Source organism: Piliocolobus tephrosceles, chromosome 2 (assembly GCF_002776525.5).
Source record: "Piliocolobus tephrosceles isolate RC106 chromosome 2, ASM277652v3, whole genome shotgun sequence".
Lineage (NCBI taxonomy): Eukaryota > Metazoa > Chordata > Mammalia > Primates > Cercopithecidae > Piliocolobus > Piliocolobus tephrosceles.
The window spans coordinates 37449332-37470985 of record NC_045435.1 but is presented as its reverse complement, the minus strand read 5'-3'; the positions used below and the strand labels follow the sequence as shown (position 1 = coordinate 37470985).

At 36.4% G+C, this 21654-nt stretch overlaps 1 protein-coding gene across 5 annotated transcripts in view; it reads right to left on the bottom strand.

Moving 5' to 3' along the window:
* STXBP5L (syntaxin binding protein 5 like) overlaps positions 1-21654 on the bottom strand; it is a 465182-nt gene that overhangs the window by 8761 nt on the left and 434767 nt on the right. For all 5 annotated transcript variants that reach the window (XM_023214416.3, XM_023214419.3, XM_023214418.3 and 2 more), the window contains 3 exons: positions 9017-9377; positions 3259-3424; positions 602-713 (listed from right to left, as the gene is read on the bottom strand). In XM_023214416.3, the coding sequence (XP_023070184.1) occupies positions 602-713; positions 3259-3424; positions 9017-9377 (639 nt within the window). The remainder of the gene's footprint in view (positions 1-601; positions 714-3258; positions 3425-9016; positions 9378-21654) is intronic.

Genomic DNA, 21654 nt, shown 5'->3' with positions numbered 1-21654 from the left:
AAGCCTTTTTTAAATCGCCTGACTTTAATCACTACTGGCAAACAGATTCCTTATTCAGAATGTAAGATATATCAATCCTAAAGAATAAAATAAATAGAAAATCTACCAGTGAGACTTTGATAAACAGTAATACTTTTTGATTTTGTTTATCAAAGTCTCACTGGTAGATTTTTTAAGTAATTTATTCTGTAGGATTGATAAATCTTACATTCTGAATAAGGAATCTGTTTGCCAGCAGTGATTAAAGTCAGGCGATTTAAAAATCTTTTTTCCAGACTTTTTTGAATACCTTCACATTGCCATGCAGGTATGATCTACTTGTAAATGAGATATTTATTAGCTTGCTCATTATTTGTATGAATTATATATATCATTTTTGTTACACAATTTCCTAATATGAAGTGACCACTTTTTTTCATGTTTGGTAAACGCAAATAATTTTTCTGGTACAGAAGGAAACAAATATTCAAACTTTAAGATAGAAGCAAAAAATATGTAGTCTAGAATTTGAGATCACATATTACATTAAGTTACACACACACATACACAGAAACATGTCTTCTATTTTGCAATACATTTTTACAATCAGGAATTTACTCACAGAGCTCTTCTCTGTCAAATGTTTGTCCACTTCCACCAAACAGTCCCTTAAGAAAGCCTCTGTTTTGAGCTTCTGGTGTCTCTATGGGAGTAAACAAATCTCCTAGCATGTCCTGTATCAAATTGAAAGAAAAAAGCATTAAAAAAGCAATTAATATACAAAAAGGTAACACTGTGATATATTAGGAGACATCATGAAAAAACAGTGTGCTTTTCATATATTTTCATGGTGATTTTTGCTGTGCTCACAGTTCTCCCTCTGGCATTTCTTTTATTCCTCCCCTTCTATAGTAACAAACATTCTAAAATTTTCCTTTATCTGTCCTCTTCTCTTCTTCCCTCCACCAAAGTATGGGAAGCTAGTATATCTACCCTAGGATTAATTTCCACCTGTGCTCAATAATTACCACTAGACTTCTGATCCTTTTTCAGTCACTATAGCCTCTTTTTTATCCTGGTACCCTTCCCTGAACCAAGCATAGACTGCCCTATGAAATAGGAAAGCTTTGGTGATATGTGGAAGGTTGGATCTATTTTTATAGGAGTACAAAATTATAAAATGATTAAAGATAATTTAAATGAGTCAAAATAGGCAGCTACTGTATAGGGTGAAGTACAATTGTTTTCAATATTTGGTGAGCTTTACAAAGACTAGAGAAATGCTTGTTAGAAACGCAGATATCTAGGCTGCATTCCACATATATGAAATCAGAATCTACATAGATGTACTCTCATTATCTATATTTTTACCAGACCTTGCAGGTCTGGTAAAGCAGACCAAAGTTTAAGAACCATCGGTGTGGAGAAAGGAACTTAGACTAAGTCAGGAGATCTGTGACCTAATATTGGTTTCCTATAAACTTCCAGTATGATTTTAACTTCATCATCTCCCCTTACCTCTACTGAGACTTGTGCTCCTCCTCCTGAAGCCCTTCTCTTTGGAAATGGCACCATCACCTATTTGGTTCCCCAAGCCAGAAACCGAGAAATGACTAATTCCTTTCTTTCCCTCACTCCTATATCTAATAACCCTAAATCCAGCTGATTACACTTTATAGCTATTGAATCTGCTAACTTTTCTCCATCCTCATGCTTCCTGAAAACCAACTGCCATGCTATAACCAGAATATTTATTTTAATAAACAAATCTGCTAAAACTTTTTAATGACTTACCACTGCCCTTGGGTTAAATGCTATAATAGATTCCTTAGGGAGCTTACAAGGCGCTGCAAGATCTACCCGACTAATTCTCAAGCACAACACCTCCACTCTTTTCACTTCCCAATTCTGCACTTTCTTGGCAGTTTCCTTAGCCCTGAGGCTTTTGCATGCCACGACTTCTGTCTAAAGTATCTTACCTTTTTCATCCCCAACCATTCAGTCACCTGGATAACTCCTATTTACTCTTTGGAAGTCAGTTGTGCCCATAATCCTTCTCTAACTTCTTTTGATTAAGGGACACACAAAATAAATATATATCCAGTGAGTTAGAATTGGGCATTTGTCTCTGATTGTAGCAGTATGCATAGACTAGAAACAGGACAGCTGTAAAGGTTTATCTAACCTTGAGCAAAGATAGTCACAAAATTTTTAAAAAGCACGTTAGAGACTCAACTAGTTAAACTGCCTCCCTTCTGCTCCATCAACCCAGGTGTCCTTCTTCTATGTCTCCCCAGTACTGGCACAGCCATATATAGTAGTTTCCACAGAGTAGTGTGATTGTTTACTTCTGTCTCTCCACACTGACAGGCAGGGACTTGTATCTTATTTATTAGCATGTTCCTAGAGTCTAGCCAAGTATTAGGCATATAGTAAAAACTCAATAAATATCTGTAGAATGACAATGGTGATGATAGTAATATTTATTATTATTATTTATTTTAAAAAAAGCATACTATATTCCAGGCACGGAGCTCAGTCCTTTACATGAATTCTTACTAAATTCTGACAACAATGCTCCAAAGTAGAGTGTACAGATAGGTTAAGTAAAATGCCCAAAGTCACACAAATGGAGGAGCCAAAATACAACTTGAGTAGTTCAGAGCTTATGCTCTTAACCCCTATATTATAATAAATATGTTTTAGTTTTCTTATTTGTAAAATGAGGGGGTTTAACTAGTTAAATGTCCAAGATGCTTTTAAAAAATGTTGTGACCATTCTTAAGCAGGGTTAGACATTTATATCTATTCTGTTTCTAGGCTATGCTTACTGCTACAATCAAAGGCAAATGCTCAATTCTAACCCACAGGACATATGTTTGTTTTGTGTGTCCCTTAATCACAAGGTTTCTTCAAGAGTTCTTGAACTCCCTGAATGGTATGGAAAGTTTTTGTATGTACATACATATTTTCCACCCTGAGGGGAGAGTTTATAATCTTTCATAAGATTCTCCATGGGCAAAAACAATAAAATAAATAAATGAAAAGATTAGCTATTAATGTGAATGATCTTTGCATTGTCTCCCTCTTATCATTTCTGTGCAATACCTAGAACTATACTAGAAGTTGGTAGGCTCAAAATGAAGAATATATGTTCAAAACATGTTACTGGAAAGGCATGTTTATTGTCTGACCTAATAATATTTTAGTTTTTAGACATCTTTCTCATTCTCTCAACCATGTCCAATATCTTTTTCATAAATGTACCTCCTGACCTACCTGTAGATTATCACACATTTCTTGGCTGTATGTTAACCGCTGAATTTCTGTAGGAGAGACGAGGTATAATGCCTGTCCTTCATTGGTAAAACAAAATGTTCGTGCTATCCTCATGTCTGTCAGTGGCAAATAATTAACATCCAACATTGGGCGAAGACTAGGTAGGCTGAATGGAAAAAAGCAAATCCATATATCATATGCAGGTTATTAGAAGCAGATCTTTACATAAAAACATCAATTTTTATTCTATTATTTTATGGTTGTTTCTTTTTTTATTATTATTTTATATTTGTCTTGCTGTATCACCCAAGCTGGCGTGCAGTGGAGTTAGCTCACTGCAATCTCGCCTTCCAGGTTCAAGTGACTCTCACGCCTCAGCCTCCTGACTAGCTGGAACTACAGGCGTGCGCCACCACACCTGGCTAATTTTTATATTTTTAGTAGAGACAGGGCTTTGCCATGTTGGCCAGGCTGGTCTCAAACTCCTGACTTCAAGTGATCCACCTGCCTTGGCCTCTTAAAGTGCTGGGATTATAGGCATGAGCCACCATACCAGGCCTGGTTGTTTCTTCTTATCTTCAAGGCTCAGTGGTAATAAACTAGACTTTCTTTTTTTCTTTTCCTTTTTTTTTTTTTTTTTTTTTTTTGGAGGGAGAAGCAACTTTATTTTCATCAGAAATAGTAATGTTTATAAATTTGTTTATTGTAGTTTGTAAACTATTATCAGAAATACTAATGTCAATAAACCACTTACTTTAAGAGGTAATCGGAAACTATGATGAGGGTGATAATAAAAGGAGATACCTTACAAAAATTAACCCGGATGTTATGCTTGCTCTAAGATTAAGTCACTTAGGGAAACAGATTCAGTATTATCCAGTGGCTTAACCTTCCTTCCTTTTGTTCCCTTTTTGGTGGTGGCTGGATTACAAAGAGTAGTGTCTTCTGCCCTGAATGTAGCAGTAGTATGGTGGGTGCCTAGAGGTCAATTACTGGTTTAGAAGAGATTCAGGCTCTTAACTTCTACATGTGCTTCCAAGGAAGGGGAACACTTTCTTTCTCAGCTCTGTGTGGGGACCATGTTAGCCCAGAAAGTGTTCTCAGAACACTGGGTGCCCATTCTTAGGTTAGGAACAGAAAGACCCTGGTTTCCTGGCAGAAATTATGGATCCTACAGCTTTCTCTCCATCAAACTTTAAGTCACAGTAAGACAGGACTCTGGAGTCACAGGCACAGCCAGAAGGAGAGTTCCGCATCCTTATGCTGACTCCTGTTCCTGGACATGGGTCTTAAGATCCAATAATCTAGACTTTCACATAAAATCATATACATGAAAAAAAAAATCACAGGCACAGTTTCACATAGATGCTTAGCACATGTTCTTGATGGATTAAATGCAGTGGCCAGCAATTTCCAGGGCACTTTTTGTAGCACTTCACATGTTCCTACAATGACTTACAGCATTTGGTTATGTCAGAAACACCACAGGTAGAAAGTGTCTGACTGCATACTTGGTTGATTGTCTTTCTTTAAGGCAAAACTGACAGTGATGTGGTGTGGGTCCAGTTCACTGTGCCTGGAAATGAAGTGGCTTTGCTCCCCATTCCTTTACTCACTCTATACACAGGAAATGAAAATTACCCATAACTTAGGGCAACTGCACTGGAGGCATGACTAATAAGTAAATATGGCCAAGACTGTAAGGGAATGAGAATAAGTTATAAATAATAGATCAGAATTTGCACATCCAAATGAATACCACACATCTGAATTGTCTTACCCCATAGCTATATGCTTATCCTAATGTAGCTGATAATTTTGCTAAAATATTCATCAGAATGTCCTTTTGGATACTGTTTTTCAAGCCAGTTTTACAAATCACTGACGAAAACCAATCTCACTGCCTTTTAATCTGAACTTTAATGCCACAAGGGAAAAGGTAAACTTGTAATTAAATAAATTTTGAAACCGTTGTACTGATTCTAAGTGTGCACAATGATTTTAAATTATCCCAGATCGTAAAACTAGCACCTTGAAAAAAATACTGATTTCCTTTATCAAAGTGGTTTGTAACTCTACTTTGAGACCTGGAAATTTACTATGTAAAATGGGACCTGAAATCTGTGCTATTGGAATAAGCACTGTGCTTTCCAATATGGTAGCCAGTAACCACATGTAGCTATTGAGCAGTTGATACATGGCTTGTCTGAATTGAGATGTGCTGTAAATGTAAATGACACACTGGATTCAAAAGCTTCATTGATGAACGAATTACCTAGTATCTTAAGAATATTTTAAAAGATGATCTGTTATAGCACGTCTAGTAACTAAGCTCTTTAAGCTATGAGTCCAAACCAATCCCAGTTAAACAGATTTCCATGATAGATTCAGTCAAATTAAAGGGTGGAGTTGAGGAAGAGGTTCCAACCGACTTTTCTGATGTGCTACATTGTCCATATTGTATAACAATAAGTAAGCCAAGAAAAGAAAATTAAAGAGGTATAGTCACTTCAGGTAGGAAAAGAGAAAGAGCAAGTCAGTTGCTAACTTCTAGGAAACAATTGCTCTTATAACAGAAGAAAAGACTTTATTCTATGCAGGATACTATGCAGAAATAGCATCAGGTTAACAAGGTGGGTCTCACAAAAAGCGTCTCTTACAGCCAAGTTTGAGAATTCATACAAAAATAAGCTTCTTCTATTTCTCCTCTCTACTCTCAAACTTGCTTTTCTGGGTCTGGGTACTTAGGATCTAAGTAACCATTGGCTAGCTACCTGATATCTGTCAGAAAACTAGGACTTGAGAAGACTGGGCTCAGGAGAGTTACCTTCTGATAGGGTCTGAAAAGATCCTGGGAATATACTCAGTATGGGAAAATGAATGAGTCCAGGTGCATGCTAATTTGTAGGATTCATTTCTTTAAACCATACAGCAGAGTACACACCACTGTTTCCTAGCTACACTCTATGTATATGTATTATTAAAATCATATCAAAATTATTTCCTTTTCAGTGAGTTTTGAGGATCCTCAGGAACACATGAAGAATTTCTACTATGACACAATATCAAAGTAACCATTATCACGTCAAGCATCTTTTATAAAGGACAGAGGAAGACAGATACCATTTATCAATGACTTAATGTATGTGTGTGAGAGATACACCCACTTATACACAAATATACCTTTTTTTCCCCCAAAATCTGAGGCATGTCTGGGAGTTAAATCATTTTCAAACAAGATTGAAATGACCTTATCAGACATTTCTAAAAACAATTTGAGAAAGGGGGAACTAGATTGGAAAGAATCAGAAATATATGAGAGAATGAACAGACCATAAAATGATTATTTCTATTCAAAATTTTCTCCTTCACTACTTTCCCTTGGCTTACAAATCTCATATTTTCCGTATTTAAAAAAAAAAAAAAAAAACTCTCAAAAGCTAGTTTCATTCTTAAATGACTTTCCTGACTCATCTCTCTTTTAACCACAAAATTTCCTGAAAGAATAATCAATACTAGGGAAAAAGGGCCCATAAATATTTATGATAGTAAATATTTTAGGCTCTCTAGGCCATATAGTCTCTGTTGCAACTACTCAACTCTGCCCTGTAGTGCAAAAGCAGCCACAGTCAATATACAGAAACATGGGTGTGACTGTGTTCCAAAACCTTTATTTATGGGCATTGACATTTAAAATTAGTATAATTTTCACATATCATGAAATATTCTTCTTTGAGTTTTTTCAACCATTAAGTATGTAAAAACCATTCTTAATGCTTGCAGGCTGTACAAAATCAGATAGGGGAATGGAGGTGGATTTTGTTTTGGGTATTAATTTGCCAAACCCTGATCTACACCACTGCCTCTATTCTTGTCTCCTTGAAAATTAGCTTTTGTTTCCACCATGTGCTAAGATTTGCTTTCTCAAAGATCATTAATATCCCACCAGTTGTGAGATCTACTGTTTTTTTCTTGTACCCAAATTCTTTGATCTCTCTGCTATATTTTACTACCTTTTGACCACCTCTTTTGTTTTAATATTCTTCTCTTTTTATTTAATGAAGTTATACAATTCTGGTCCGTTTCCTATCTTTCTAATGACTTCTTCTCAATCTCCTTTGCTGCATCTTCTTTCTTTCTTTCACTACGTAAACGTAGAATACCCCCAAGTTTCTATCCTCAGCTCAAGCAATTTCTTGTTTCTTTTTATGCTATCTTTTTTTATCATCTCATTTGCTGACATAACTTTTACTGATGCATTTATATAGATGACTTCCAAAGCTGGATCTTCCACATATATTTTTCTAAGAGTGCAAATCTTAAATTTATTGCCAAACCTCTGCTGGATGGCTTATAACACCTCACATTTCAAATATTTATTCTCAATTTATTATTAAATTTCTCTTTATCAGCTTTTTCAAATCCTTCTGACTTTCCTATATGCTAATAACATAACCGTTATCTAAGTTCAAAAAATTTTTTAACCTTTAAACTCTCTTCTAACCTCAAGATTTAATAACCTCCATTACTGTTCACAACAAATCAGCTTTGCATTCAGTCAGTTTCCCTTACACTTGTTTCCTCCTTGCCTTCAATATAGAGACCACTTCAGTTCAAAAGGCTATCTCAACTTCTCCCTGTATATGTCCTAACACATGGCTAGAGAAGGTTAATTACCTGCTTAAAACCCCATTTCCTATTAATTGATTAATCTCAAACTCAGCCTGACATTCAAAGTCCTCAACAATTTGCTTCAAACCATCTCTCCATGTTACTGTCCTCCCAACAACTCTTTTTTTATAATACATGTTCAACTATGCTGTGACTTTGAACTCTGGGAACTTAGTTTGTAGCTAGAAAATTCAATCCTATATTTCCTCTGTTGGAATTTACATTTTCTTTTTGTTATAATGTCTGTGTATCTATCTTATCTTATCTCCCCAGACGGTGAATTTCTTAAGGGTTAGGACCATGTTTTACTAATTTTTATATCCTTCACAGGCCTAGCACAATGCTCGTCTCAATGATTTTTGGAAATAAGTGAGATAATAAAAAGAATGACAATGACTTCTATATAGTATATGTTTATGAGCTTATTTTATGATAATTATTTTTGTGTATCATAAATTTTCATTTCACTACAGTAGAATGAAATCTCTTGGCCAATATTTTATTATAAAAGTGTCTGATAACTTTTAGTTGTCAGACTGGCCTCACTTTTCCTAGACTTGCAACCTCAGGCAAATTGTGTAACTTTAATTTATTAACACATGTAAAATGGAGGATGCAAATAATACTTTATTTTCCTATGTCCTAGAGAAGTTCTAAGGATCAAATGAAATTCTGTATGTAAATTTCTTGGGTGAAGTATGAAACACAGGAAAAGTAAAAGTTAATTTCTTTTCCACTTAGCTTATTCATCTTTTATTTCCAGTGCTTGGCATAGCATCTGGGAGATATGCTCAATAAACATTTGTTGAATGATTGAAAAATCATTCTTTTCTTAGGTTCCTTGATAGCAATTAAAAATATATTTCACTCACAATGCCAAGCATTTTTAGCAAAAAAGAAAAACCAAAACAAAACAGAAAAACCCCAAACTCTCATCAAATTGTTGAACAATAAAACATCCAGAAATATAACGAAACAATGATCTCAGGTTGCTTCTTCATAACATCTTGCACATAACACATATATTTTTTAGAAGTGTACCTTGCTGGTGTTGTGATTATCAGATAATTTATAAGAAGGCAAGTACCTCATTATCATGATATGTCCATTAGCACAAAAGCATGCCAAGCAGGCACTGTTACACATGACCACCACATTTGCTTGCAGTATAAAAGATGTCTCCGTGATGTTATGAACATAAAGGCAAGTCTGAGAAGGCAGTGAGAAGACTTTGGCTTGTTTTTCTGAGCAGATTATTGTATACTGATGATCTCCTATTTCTTGGGATGCAGAAGATGAGTTCATTACCACTTTCCTTCTCCAATATTTTTCATTTTCATCTATGTTGTTTGGATCCCTCCAAACTTCATATGGCGGTTGCATTAATCCACCCATTCGGTCCATACAGGAGAATGTTAGCACAGCTCCTTTCAATGAGAGGAATGTACCTATAAAAATAATTGGACATCACTGACATGTCAAATTCATTCTAGAGCATTTATGGGGAATTAAAGTTTTACAGTGTGATAATTTATACCTATAGAGTCATACTATTGCCCTAATGTATATGAATTTGTAGATTTGTGAGTTCATCTGTTATAATAAGTTGGATTCATAGAATGTTAGATCTAAAAGGAGTTTAAGACATCAACTGGTCAAACCCTCTCGTTATATTAAAAAAGAAAAAAAAAAAAACAGACCCAGAAAGATTATGAAAGTTGGGCCAGGTCACATAGCAAGTTAGGTCAGAGCCTAGTTTAGAACTCAGATTTTTCTGATTCCTACCCCAGGATTCTTTCATTATATTATATAATCCCCCTTAAAGTCTTTTTATAAACAAGAAAATTTAAAAAATGTACATATTTATTGAAATAACTTCAACTGAAAAAATAATCACACCATCTTATACCATTTTCTTATTTCATAAACCAGTTTGCTAGAAAATGCTTGATTTTTCTTCAAAATCAAACACTTAAGAAGAAATTTCAATATCTAGAATTCATGGTGGCAATTTAAATTGTATGAAAAAGACAAAACAATTACTTTCAGCTCTTAGGCAGGCTTTTGCATCTTTACACAGAAAGGAGTTTTACTCACCTGGATTCTCCAAGGTTGACAATGTATGCCAGATTATTGCCTATAGGTGATTTTCATCAGTCTTGGAGGACAACATACTATAAGCTTAGGAGGTAGTTTGGGCTCTAATGATCTCTGGATATTTCCAGAGTCTTCCCTAAGCAGTACCCTATTAGCCCTTTCTTTCCTTTGTCCTTTTACATCATGCAGAGAGAGTAAGTATGTCAGCTTAGACTGATGTGCCTCAAGGGTGTATATGTGACAGAGACTTGAAAAGGGAAGGGTGACAGATAAAAATATATTCATTTAGAAAGCACTTACAAAGTCCTTAAAATTTATAAAATTGAAAAGAGTATATTGGGATGAGATAGTATCTTAGTTGTGTTTTTAAATACACTTTAAGAAATCTATAAATGTACATACGGGCAACTGCAGAGGCTAGGGAGTAGAGGTTTAGGTGCTGCAGTTTAAGGGTTAAGGGATAAAAGAACATCTCTCCCAGTCTCCCATGAAGGAAAAATGCCAAAAGCTATGAAGAATTATTTAATTAAAATTAACCTAGGATTGATCCTGCTAGTCAGTAAAACCACATTTTCATAACTACCTGCCATAGAAAGACTTTTCTAAGTATATCTTTGCATCCTTGATTTAGAGATGGCTGACAGTAGGTTAAAAAGACAAGAAATCCACATTTCGAAAGCCATTTTACTTATACTCATTGCATACAATCTGTCAGCATCAAAATGAATTTCTCAGTAAGCTGCCTTTGCCAAAACAGCTGCTTTGTTTCTTAATTTTTAGTCATAAATGCTTTGATTATATTCTGTTCATTAGGTTTATACAGGGTTTAAGTTTTCCAAACAAGGATTATTAATCTTTCAAGATTCTTCCTTTAATCTTTTCTAACTGGAAAAAACTCAAGTAAATCTAAATTATAAGCAGCTACTACTTCAGAAATACAATGTATGCTTAAACTTACAGGCTTGAATAATAAGATCTTAATTAAATCTACCATAAGTAACTGACCACACAATTAATTAATTAGGACTTTCCTCTTAAAGAAGATCTCACTGGCTAGGAATGTACTTTACTCCAGCTTTCCCAAATAACCAGCCTTGCCCACTACAACCTTCATTCAATCAATACATATAGTATCAAGGACATTCTATGTGCTCTAGGCTCTATTTTAGTTAAAGGCAATATAGTAGTGAATAAAACAGACAAAAGTCTCTGCCTTCATAAAAATTACTTTCTGTGGTAGAGATAGAGAGTATGTCTGATAAATAAGTAATCATATGGGATATTACATAGTAATAAGTACTAAGGAAAAAAGCAGAAAAGGATATAGGAATTCTTGAAAAAAGGTAGATAAATTTTAAATAGTGTTATAGACTGAATGTTTGCATCCCCTGCCAACCTCTTATAAGAAAAATCACATGTTAAAGCCCCACCCCCCACTATGGATCTATTTGAAGATGGAGCCTTTAAGGAAATAATTAAGATTAAATGAGATCATAAGGGTATGGCTCTAATCTGATAGAATTAGTGTCCTTTTAAAAAGAGATACCAGAGTACATGCTCTCTCTCTCCCTCCCCTTCCCTATGTGTACACAAAGGAAAGGCCATGTGAGCACACAACAAGAAGACAGCCATCTGCAACTCAAAGGAAGAGACCTCACTAGACATCTACCCTGCTGGCACCTTGAACTTAGAGTTTCAGTCTCCAAAACTGTGGGAAAATAAATTGCTGTTGTTTAAGCCACTGAGTCTGTGATATTTCATTATGGCAACCTGAACAAACTAATAAAGAAGGGAAGTCTTCATCATCCTGTGGGAATTAGGGTTCAGGAAACCAGCACGAAATACTGATATTCTATGACTGTCGTGAATAATTAATTATCCTTTGTCTCTGAGCCAGGAGTTTCATGTCTTCTATCAGCATTGAAACTGGCAACCTAACTTTATTAGCTTACAAGTAGAATAAAATCTCAGATTCTTTATAGATCTTGACTTTCTAGAATGCCAAGAAGATTCATAGGAGGTAACATCAGAGAGATAAAGTAGAGCCAGATCATGTTGGTTCTTTTAGGATATGGTAAAGACCTAGACTTTTACTTAGCATGAGATGGAAGGATTTTGAGAATGGAAGTGATGTAATCTAACTTTCATGTAACAGAAACCACCCTACCTCCTGGACATATCCTAAAGGGAACCAAGGCTGGAAGCAGGGAGAGCAGTGAAGAGGTTGGTGTAATGGTCTGGGTAAAAAAATGGATAAAGGCTTGGTTGAACTGTGTGGTAATAGTAGAGATGGTGAGCAATGTCAGAATCTGAGTATATTGTAAAGGTTGTGCCAGCAGGATTTGTTAACAAATTGGATTTAGGGTATGAAAGAAATATGGGGGTCAAGGATGATTCTAATGTTTTTGATCCGAGAAACTGGAAGAATGGAATTGTCATTAATAGATGTAGAAAAGTGTGGGAGGAATGAGAGGAATACCAAGAGCTCAGGTTTGAACATGTTAAGTTTGAGATACTTGCTAAACATCCAAATGGATATCAAATAACTGCATATATGTTAGGAATTTGGGGAGAGGTCCAGACTATAAATATAAATGTATGATCCATCAGATTATAAATGACATTTAAGGGCATGAAGCTGGCTGAACTCATCTAGTGCTTCAATATAAAGAGAAAAGTTTCAAAGAATCAGTCTTGGGGCATTCTGGTTTAAGTCCACTGAAATGGAAGAGGAACAAGCAAAGGAGATTGAGAAGGAAGAGCCAAACGGTAGGAAGAAAATCAGGTGAAAATAGCACTCTAGAATTTGAAGTGTTTTAAAGTAGGAATGGTAGCCTGTGTAATACGTTGCTGATATGTAAAATAAGATGTTGCCTGAGAAATGACCAAGAATTCCTATCTCCTTTTCTGCTCTATTTTTTTCCTTAGTACTTATTAGTATCTACTATTCCATATAATTACTTATTTATCATACATATTATCTATCTCTGCCATAGAAAGTAAGTTTTATGAAGGCAAGGACTTTTGTCTGTTTTATTCACTACTATATTGCCCATGACTAAAACCACCTAGAATCTCTAGTTTCTCTTTTTTAATGGAAGATATAACAATATATTTATACAACAATTCAGTAGAAAGAACAACATTTATTATAAAGGAAACAAAGGAAAAGTTGCTGGATTGTCTTTCCTAAGTAGGTAAAAGCAGGTAGAGTCTAGCATGTAAGTAGAGTCTAGTGTATAAGCAGAGTCTAGAGTATAAGTGGAGTATAGTGAATAACTACCACCCAGTTCAAGCAAGCCTCTATTCATTTTTCATCCAGACTATTATATTAACCTCTTCACTGCTCTCCCTGCTTCCAACCTTGATTCCCTTTAGGATATGCCAGGAGATAGAATGATTCTGTTGAATGAATCACTTAGTTGGAAGCTTAGTTTAGTAACTGTAACAAGAGAGAATATGCAGGCCATGGAGATACAAGCAGATAAGGTTGGTAGATGTGATTATAGCTGTTGAAGTTTTTATCTGATTGTTTCAATTTTCTCAATAAAAGAGGACACTTGGTGATTGCTGAGATTGAAGATAGAAAAGTAAGTTTTGGAGAGTTGAAGAGACTAGAGAAAATACATAATTGTTAGCCAGGCATGATGGCATGCCTGTAGTCCCAGCTACTCAGATGGCTGAGACGGGAGGATCGCTTGAGCCTAGTAGTTCAGGGCGACAGTGAGCTGTGATTGCACCACTGCACTCCAGCCTGGGTGACAGAGTGAGACCGCATCTATACGAAAACAAAACAAAACACACACATACACACACACACACATGCAAACAACCAAAAGGATAAACAAGGAAATATGCAATTGTTGTCCAGGAGTGCAGGAGCAAGGACTAGGAAAATATAGTATGATTACCTAGCAGCATAAGAGCCCACTTGAAGTTAGTGATGATTTATGATAAAATGAGACAATTTAGTGTGGTTATATATTTTTCTCTAGCCATACTCAGCTACATGGGCCTAGAAATAGGATAGGTAGAGTTGAATTTAACCAGGTTTGAGATCAAGCTGAATACGCATGACAAAGCAAACAAAGCACAAAGGAGGCAAGAGAGTTGAAAATGCATGAAAGATAGGCATTATAGAGCTTGGCTGTGAAATTTAAGTTAGAAAGTGGGAACATGAAGGGGGTGAATGACAATGAAAATGGAAGGATCAATAGATTAAGGTTCCAGTGAGGCTGAATAATTATATTAAAGTTGGAGTCTTAAGGAGTCTGAGATATTTTCTTTCCTTTTCCCTTATACACATTGTTTAAACTTTGTCTCTCAAATTCCATGGAACTTCTCAATTCCTATCTAGAATGTCCGCTCTTTGAGGACAGAAACTTCGTATGACTTCGTCATTACTTTATCTTCAGTGCTTATTATAGTATCTGGACATGTCATGTGCTCAATAAACATTTATTAACTTTCTGACTACTCCAGTTCACTCTTAGTTATGGATTTTAAAACTCCTATTTTATATTATATACTCAGGATCAGCTACACAATTTGTAGGCCTAGCGCAAAATGAAAATGCACTAGGCCCACAGATTATGGGGGCTTTTTTGTTCAAAAATTGGGAGAAGAGGTACCATTGAAGGTAGTAAATTATAAAGCTTTTTTCTTTCCTCTGTAGTCTATCTCTTTAGTGTTTTTATATTTGCTATTTATTTTCTACGTAAAGGAAAGTTCTGAACCTAATAATTACGTATTTTTGTTTTTGTTTTGCTTTGCTTTGGCCTCCCAAGAAATAAGAACAAACTGCAAAGTAAATAATTCTGATACCTTTTTCTTTAGACTTTTCCTGAGCATACGTATGGAGAAAATGCAAGAATATTTTATTAATGACTAAAGGTTTAGCAGAAACAATTTAATGTATATATCATACTCATTTGTAAGACTGCTTTTGGAAAAATCAGTCTTAATTAAAAGTCATAATTTTTCATTTCCTATTTGTTTGAAAAAATTTTCATTTTGAATTTATATTTCCACAGTCCAAGATTATTTCTTCTGTTTCAGACTTTTCTTATATGAAATAGAAGAGTTTGGTTTTGTTTTGGGTTTGGTTTAGCCTGAAAAAAGATGTAAAATGGCAAATACCTCAAAACTACAGCCCAAGTAAGGATGTGTATAATTGACCATCTTTCAATGTTTGCCAGTCACACATCTAAAGGGTTACTTACTATTTCTGTTCTATTAAGAAAATAACTCTATATCTAGTTCATTGAATGTTCACAAAGAATGATAATAGATTTTTTTCATCTGTCTATATAAGAAGGGGCCCTATTCTGGCAAAAGTCTGAATTCATGCCAATAACAAATGACAAAAGGGTAAGTGAAGTTTTGTTTTTGATAGTGCCTGAAGGGAATTTCATTTTTCTTCAGTGAATTTTAAAAATCTAAAAATCCTTTAAAACCCTCAACAGCCTGTAATCCTATAGCACTTTGGGAGACCGAGGCGGGTGGATCACAAGGTCAGGAGATCGAGACCATCCTGCTAACATGGTGAAACCCCGTCTCTACTAAAAAATACAAGAAACTGGCCAGGTGCGGTGGCTCACGCCTGTGATCCCAGCACTTTGGGAGGCCAAGGCGGGCAGATCACGAGGTCAGGAGATTGAGACCATCCTGGCTAGCACGGTGAAACACTGTCCCTACTAAAAATACAAAAAAACTAGCTGGGCATGGTGGCGGGCACCTGTAGTCCCAGCTACTTGGGAGGCTGAGGCAGGAGAGTGGTGTGAACCCAGGAGGCAGAGGTTGCAGTGAGCCGAGATTGCGCCGCTGCACTCTAGCCTGGGCAACAGAGTGAGACTCCATCTCAGAAAAAAAAAAAAAAACAAACAAAAAATTAGGCGTGGTTGCAGGCACCTGTAGTCCCAGCTACTTGGGAGGCTGAGGCAGGAGAATGACCTGAACCCAGGAGGTGGAGCTTCCAATGAGCTGAAATTGTGCCACTGCACTCCAGCCTGGGTGACAGAGTGAGACTCCATCAAAAAACAAAACAAAACAAAACAAAGCACCCTCAACAAACTAGACATAGAATATGCTTCAAAATAATAAAAGTCATATATGACAAACCCATAGTCAACATCATACTAAACAGGGAAATGTTGAAAGCATTCCCCCTAAAACCTGGAACAAGGCAAGGATATATACTTTAACCACTCCTATGCAACATGGTACTGGAAGTCCTAACCAGAGCAATCAGGCAAAAGAAAAAAATAAAAAGGCATTCAAATTGGAAAAAAGGAAGTCAAATTATTGCTGTTCACTGATTATATGATCTTATAACTAGAAAACCCTAAAGACTCCTTCAAAAGACTCCTAGATTTGGTAAATGACCTCAGCAAAGTTTCAGTATATAAAAATCAATGTATAAAAATCAGTACCACTTTTATACACTAATAATGATCAAGCTAAGAACCAAAAGAAGAACTCAGTCCCATTTATAATATCTATTAAAAAATACCTAGGAATACATTAATCAAGGAGGTGAAAGATCTCTACATGGAAAATTTAAAAAACACTAATGAAGGAAATCATAGATGACACAAATAAATGAAAAAACATCCCATACTCATAGATTGGAAGAATCAATATCATTAAAATGACCATACTGCCCAAAACAATCTACAGATTCAACACCATTCCTATCAATTTACCAACAGCATTCTTCACAGAATTAGAAAAAATATTACTAAAATTCATATGGAACAAAAACAGTCTGAATAACCAAAGAAATCCTAAGCAAAAAGAATGAAGCTGGTGGTATCACATTGCCTGACTTCAAATTATACTACAATACTATAATAACCAAAACAGCAGAGTACTGGTATAAACATAGATAGATATTAATGGAAGAGAATAGAAGACCCAGAAACAAAACTGTATACCTATAACTAACTGATCTTTGAGAAAGTCAACAAAAGCACCCACTGGGAAAAGAGCATCTTATTTAATAAATGGTTCTGCAAAAATTGTGAAGCCATATGCAGAGGAATAAAACTGGACCCATATCTCTCAACACATACAAAAAGTAACTCAAGGTGAATTACAGACTTAAATGTAAGACCTGAAACTATCAAAATGTTAGAATGAAACCTAGCAAAAACTCTTGTGTGGACACTGGCTTAGGGGAAGAATTCATGACTGAGACCTCAAAAGCAAATGCAGCAAAACTGAAAATAGACAAATAGGACTTAATTAAACTGAAAAGCTTATGTACAGAAAAAGAAACAACAGAGTGAATAAGCAACTTGAGGAATGGGAAAAATATTTGCCAACAATGCATCCGACAAAGGGCTAATACCAAGAATCTACAAGGAACTCAAGCAATTCAAAAAGGAAAACACAATTAACCCCATTAAAAAGTGAGCAAAATACATGAACAGGCATTTTTCAAAAGAACACATACAAATGGCCAAGAAACGAAAAAAAATGCTCAACATCATTAATCATCAGAGAAATGAAAAAATCATAATAAGATACCATCTTACACCAGTTAGAATGGCTATTAATAAAAAATAAAAAAATAGATATTGGCAAAGATGCAGAGAAAAGGGAACACTTATACAGTATTGCTGGGAATTAAATTAGTACAACTTCTATGGAAAGCAATATGGAGATGTCTCAAAGAACTAACAATAGAATTACCTTTTGATCAAGTGATTCCACTACCTGGTATTTACACAAAAGAAAAGAAATAATCGTATCAAAAAGACACAAGCACGTGTATGTTTATTGCAGCACTATTTATAATAGCAAAGTCATAGGATCAACCTAAGTGTCCATCAATGGGCAATTGGATTAAAAATATGATATATATATATACACACTGGGCTTATTAAGGGACTACACACTGGGCTTATTAAGTGAATGACAACACACTGGGCTTATTAAGTGAATGACAAGGAGTTTGGTTTGTCTAGGGTCCAGGATATGTAGTGAAAGGTCAAAGACTATAAGGCTGGAAAAGAATGGTGGAACTGGGGAATAGAAGATCTAAATGCCAAGGATTCCTTTCAATTGCTATATAAAAAATGTAAAGACTGGGGGGGTGTTCCATGACGGCCAAATAGGAACAGCTTGGGTCTGCAGCTCCCAGCGTGATCACACAGAAGATAGGTGATTTCTGCATTTCCAACTGAGGTAACTGGTTCATTTCATTGGGACTGGTTGGACATTGGGTGCAGCCCACGGAGGGTGAGTTGAAGCAGGGCAGGGCATCACCTTACCTGGGAAGCGCAAGGGTTCAGGGGATTTCCCTTTCCTAGTCAAGGGAAGCCGTTACAGAGTACCTGGAAAAACAGGGCACTCCTGCCCAAATACTATGCTTTTCCCAAGGTCATAGCAACTGGCAAACAAGGTGATTCTCTCCTGTGCCTGGCTTGGTGGGTCCCATGCCCATGGAGCCTTGCTCACTGCTAGCACAGCAGTCTGAGATTGATCTGCAAGGTGGCAGCCTGGCTAGGGGAGGGGCGTCCGCCATTGCTGAGGCTTGAGTAGGTAAAAAGTGTGGCCGGGAAGCTCAAACTGGGTGGAGCCCACCACAGCTCAACAAGGCCTACTGCCTCTAGAATCCAAATCTGTGGGCAGGGCACAGCTGAACAAAAGGTGGCAGACAACTTTTGCAGACTTAAATGTCCCTGTCTGACAGCTCTGAAGAGAGCAGTGGTTCTCCCAGTACGGCATTTGAGCTCTGAGAACAGACTGCCTCCTCAAGTGGGTCCCTGACCTCTGTGTAGCCTAACTGGGAGACACCTCACAGTAGGGGCTGACAGACACCTCATATAGGTGGCTGCCCCTCTGTGATGAAGCTTCCAGAGGAAGGATCAGGCAGCAATATTTACTGTTCTGCAATATTTGCTGTTCTGCAGCATCCAGTGGTGATACCCACGCAAACGGTCTGGAGTGGAACTCCAGCAAACTCCAACAGACCTGCAGCTGAGGGACCTGACTGTTAGAAGGAAAACTAACAAATAGATAGGAATAGCATCAACATCAACAAAAAGGTCATCTACACCAAAACCCCACCTCTCGGCACCAACATCAAAGACCAAAGGTAGATAAAACCACAAAGATGAAGAGAAACCACAGCAGAAAAGCTGAAAATTCTAAAAACCAGAGTGCCTCTTCTCTTCCAAAGGATCACAGCTCCTCACCAGCAACAGAACAAAGCTGGACAGAGAATAACTTTGATGAGTTGACAGAAGTAAGCTTCAGAAGGTTGGTAATAACAAATTTCTCCGAGTGAAAGGAGGATGTTCAAACCCATTGCAAGGAAGCTAAACAGCTTGAAAAAAGAGTAGATGAATGGCTAAGTAGAATAAACAGTGTAGCAAAGACCTTAAATGACCTGATGGAGCTAAAACCATGGCATGAGAACTTGGTGGCACATGCACAAGCTTCAATAGTTGATTCGATCAAGTGGAAGAAAGGGTATCAGTGATTGAAGATCAAATTAACGAAATAAAGTGAGAAAACAAGATAAAGAAAAAAGAGTAAAAAGAAATGAACAAAGCCTCCACGAAATATGGGACTATGTGAAAAGACCAAATCTAGTTTGATTGGTGTACCTGAAAGTAATGGGGAGAATGGAACAAAGTTGGAAAACACTCTTCAGGATATTATCCAGGAGAACTTCCCCAACTTAGTAAGGCACTCCAACATTCAAATTCAGGAAATACAGAGAACATTACAAAGATACTCCTCGAGAAGAGAAACTCTGAGACACATAATTGTCAGATTCACTGAGGTTGAAATGAAGGAAAAAAAGTTAAAGGCAGTCAGAGAGAAAGGTCGAGTTACCCACAAAGGGAAGCCCATCAGACTAACAGGGCATCTATCCGCAGAAACCCTACAAGCCAGAAGAGAGTGGGGGCCAATGTTCAACATTCTTAAAGAAAAGAATTTTCAACCCAGAATTTCATATCCAGCCAAACTAAGCTTCATAAGTGAAGGAGAAATAAAATGCTTTACAGACAAGCAAATACTGAGAGATTTTGCCACCACCAGGCCTGCCTTACAAGAGTTCCTGGAAGAAGCACATGGAAATAAACAACTGGTACCAGCCACTGCAAAAGCATGCCAAATTGTAAAGACCATTGATGCCATGAAGAAACTGAATCAATTAATGGGCAAAATAACCAGCTAACATAATGTCAGGATCAAATTCACACATAACAATATTAACCTTAAATGTAAATGGGCTAAATGCCACAATTAAAAGACAAAGACTGGCAAACTGGATGAAGAGTCAAGGTCCATCAGTGTACTGTATTCAGGAGACCCATCTCACATGCAAAGATGCACATAGGCTCAAAGTAAAGGGAAGGAGGAAGATCTACCAAACAAATAGAAAGCAAAAAAAGTAGTGATTGCAATCCTAGTCTCTGATAAACCAGACTTTATACCAACAAAGATCAAAAGAGACAAAGAAGGCCATTACATAATGGTAAACAGTTCAACTCAACAAGAAGAGCTAACTATCCTAAATATATATGCACCCAATACAGGAGCACCCAGATTCATAAAGCAAGTCCTTAGAGACTTACAAAGAGACTTAAATGGCCACACAGTAATAATGGAAGACTTTAACACCCCAATGTCAATATTAGACAGATCAACAAGACAGAAGGTTAAAAAGGATATCCAGGAATTGAACTCAGCTCTGCAACAAACAGACCTAATAGACATCTACAGAACTTTTTACCCCAAATCAACAGAATATACATTCTTCTCAGCACCACATCAAACTTTCCAAAATTGACCACATAATTGGAAGTAAAGCACTCCTCAGTAAATGTAAAAGAACACAAATCACAACAAACTGTCTCTCAGACCACAGTGCAATCAAATTAGAACTCAAGATTAAGAAACTCACTCAAAACCGCACAACTACGTGGAAACTGAACAACTTGCTCCTGAATGACTACTGGGTAAATAACGAAATGAAGGCAGAAATAAAGATGTTCTTTGAAACCAATGAGAACAAAGACACAATGTATCAGAATATCTGGGACACATTTAAAGCAGTGGGTAGAGGGAAATGTATAGCACGAAATGCCCACAAGAGAAAGCAGGAAAGATCTAAAATCGACACCCTAACATCACAATTAAAAGAACTAAAGAACCAAGAGCAAACAAATTCAAAAGCTAGCAGAAGGCAAGAAATAATAACTAAGAATAGAGTAGAACAGAAAGAGATAGAGACACAAAAAACCCTTCAAAAAATCAATGAATCCAGGAGTTAGTTTTTTGAAAAGATCAACAAAATTGTTAGACCGCTAGCAAAACTAATAAAGAAGAAAAGAGAGAAGAATCAAATAGATGCAATAAAAAACGATAAAAGGGATATCACCACGGATCCCACAGAAATACAAACTACCATCCGAGAATACTACAAACACCTCTACACAAATAAACTAAAAAGTCTAGAATAAATGGATAAATTCCTGGACACATACACTCTCCCAAGACTAAACCAGGAAGAAGTTGAATCTCTGAATAGACCAATAACACTCTGAAATTGAGGCAATAATTAATAGCCTGCCAACCAAAAAAAGTCCAGGACCAGATGGACTCATA